The 2,728-nt window shown below is 58.7% G+C and overlaps 1 protein-coding gene across 1 annotated transcript in view; it reads right to left on the bottom strand.

The window, feature by feature from the left end:
• The window catches only part of KIF26B (kinesin family member 26B), a 309,916-nt gene extending 309,735 nt beyond the window's left edge, over positions 1-181 (bottom strand). The window contains exon 1 of the mRNA XM_010562587.1: positions 119-181. Within this exon, the coding sequence (XP_010560889.1) occupies positions 119-181 (63 nt within the window). The remainder of the gene's footprint in view (positions 1-118) is intronic.
• Positions 182-2,728: the final 2,547 nt, after the last annotated feature.

Here is a 2,728-nt window from a genome sequence, read left to right on the forward strand (position 1 = left end):
CGCGGCCGGGGGAGGGGGGCGATAGCCGGCGGCGCCGGGGACCGCCGGGCGAGGGGCGCGGGAGCCCCGGCACGGCGGCGGGCACCGCTCCGAGCCGCCCCCTCCGCCGACGACTTACCCCGTATTTTCTGCTCCGCGCCGTGACGGCAATCCTCTCCTTATTTCCAGCCACTGAATTCATGGTGGCTTCGCAGCGCGGCGGGAGAATTTCCTACAGGTTTCCCAGTCCGCATCCGAAGGGAATAGCCGGTCCCGGGAAGTGCCCCCCGGAGCGGGCAGGCTGCTCCCTCGACCGGGCGCAGCCGCCGCCGCCGCCGCCTCCGACGGGATCGCTCAGCCCCAAAGCGCCGTCAGTTCTCGGGAAAACGCCTGGGGCTGGGGTTTTCTCCCGGTCGGTTTTTCCTCATTGTCTTCCCTCTCACTCCCTTACAACCCTTGTTTTCACAGAAACAGCAACATCCAGAGTAGGAGCATTCCCCCCGGCAGGCAGCACAGCTCGCTCTCCTCCGCAAGTGAGGCGAAGCATCCGAGGTAGCTTTAGGAAGGTGAAGCAGGAGCGGGAGCCGCGATCGCCCTAGCAGGGACGCCTTCTGCCCCCGCTACCGCGGCAACTTGTTTCCTTCGCCAAGGTTTGTAACTGAGTTAAAAGAAATCCTCCAAAAATATCGGGATCCAGGCTCTGGGAGGAGCCTCCGCGTCCCTCGCAGCCAATATCCTCCTGCCCATTTGGGCCTGACAGTTTTGCAAGGAAGGGGAAGGGAAGGGAAAAGCCGGGCGGTGGAGCCCTGTGCGCTCCCCGGTCAGCGGCGGAGCTGCCGGGCCGGCGGCTGCGAGCAGACTGCCGGAGCCTCACCGCAGGTCTGCGCGATGCCTCGGCTGCCAGGAGGGTCCATTTTATTTTGCAGTATTTCTTGATTGACGTCTGTGATTTCCCCCCTCTTCTTGAAAAGGGCGGGTGGGCGGAGGGGGGAACCTTGTTGCTTCCACCGCAGTTATTGGTTAGTTGCCTCTATTCAGGGCTTTAATGAACATGATTCACAAGTGTTCCCAATCCTCCTTAAATAACTAGGAAAGAAAAGCAAGCTGTTTTTATGACAGTCACTGGCATCTCTTTTCTGTGTTGTGATTTTACATGTATTAATTTAACTTGCAGTCAAGGGCATAATAAATTGGTCTCATGAACAATGAAATTCCACAGACTTGTGTCCCTATCAATCTTTCCCTTCTAATTATGATTTCTTTTTGCACGTCATGTATCTGGTTACATATCCTTTTTTATTTCAAATCCTGCAGATAGCACAATCATCTCTAATAAATCTTCCTCCTCAAAACAAGTTGGCGATTTTCTCAGAAATGGATACAATAAAGAGCTAAATGCCAGATCCTCTGATAGGGTCATAACACGGATGGATTGATGCAATTGGGAGGGCAGAACACACAGGGGACTTCCATCCACCTTTGCAACCTCCTATTGTTACTTGCGTATAAATGCATCCTTCCAGCATCCCTAATGTACCTGGGCTGTAACAGCCGTGAGGGAACAAAACCAGCCCACTGCATCACTAAGCAAGGAATCTCCCAGTGCCTTTCTGTTTTCACAGATACTCTGCCAGTGGTAAAGATGTGCAAGATGCTCTGCTGTGTTTTAACTTCACCAGGTTATCACCCTTAGAGTGGAACAGCCATTCTGGATCCGGTTAAGAAAGCTTCAACCTAAAGCTGACACAAGCGATGCTGCCCAAGGTAGCCAGGCTGCATGAGTAGTGCCTTACGCATTTACACAGGTGCCTCCAAAAAGCTGATCAAACGGGCAAACAAAGGAGATGCACCCTAGCTCCTACTGCATGTGAATGGGTTTCACATAAATCCGCACACGGAGATCCCGTGGTTTGTTCTGTAGGCAGACGTGATAGGGATGACAAGGCAACGCAGGAAAATGCCGTGCAGGTCTACGACAGTACAGAGCAGGTATACTCCGTAGGCCCCAAGACACTGTAGGCAGCCACGTGCCGCTGGCACCACGGTGTGTAACTGCTCATTTTCTGGGCTCAGCGATTCTGGTGGCGAACTGGCAGATTTGCGTCGTTTTTCAGCAGGCCTTTAATTACCAAGCTGCTGGCTATGCCTGCCTAACCACATCTGCTCTGTCAGTGACCGCCATCCTGTGTGCAACGGCATGCCTACCTCAGGAGACGACGGCTATCCTGCGGGCAAGGGGCAGCAGCTTGACGAGCGCGCTGACAGCTTCCGAACGGCACGCCAGGGCCGGCTAGGGACCGGGAGGCCGAGCTCTGCCGGCACCCCGGCTTCGCTTTCCCCACCGCTCCTCGGGCCCGGGGCAGTGCGCGGACCCCCCCGACGGTTCGGGCAGGGGCCATGAGGCGGGGCCTTACGGCAGGCTGGCGGAGCGCGGGGAACAAAACGGCGTTTCAGCAGCCGGGCAGGGGGAGAGCGGAGGGAAGGCATCGGCCCGCGGGAGGCGAGGCGAGGCGAGGCGGGCCGTGAGTGACCGCGCTCCTCCCCGGCTCGCAGCGGCAGGGTCGGGGGGGGGGGGCGCCCCCCCCCCCCCCCCCCCGCCACCGCCGCGCCACAGCCGGTCCCCGCCGCGGGGCGAGCAGCAAGGCCGACCGTTAAACCGCCAATTTACCGGCCCACCTGGGCGGGAGGGGTGGGGGTCAGGCCGTGTAACCCGCAGGCGAGCGGCGCCGCCGGCGCTGAGGGGCGGCGG

Source organism: Haliaeetus leucocephalus, unplaced genomic scaffold (assembly GCF_000737465.1).
Source record: "Haliaeetus leucocephalus isolate CR32 unplaced genomic scaffold, Haliaeetus_leucocephalus-4.0 Scaffold162, whole genome shotgun sequence".
NCBI classification, from domain to species: domain Eukaryota; kingdom Metazoa; phylum Chordata; class Aves; order Accipitriformes; family Accipitridae; genus Haliaeetus; species Haliaeetus leucocephalus.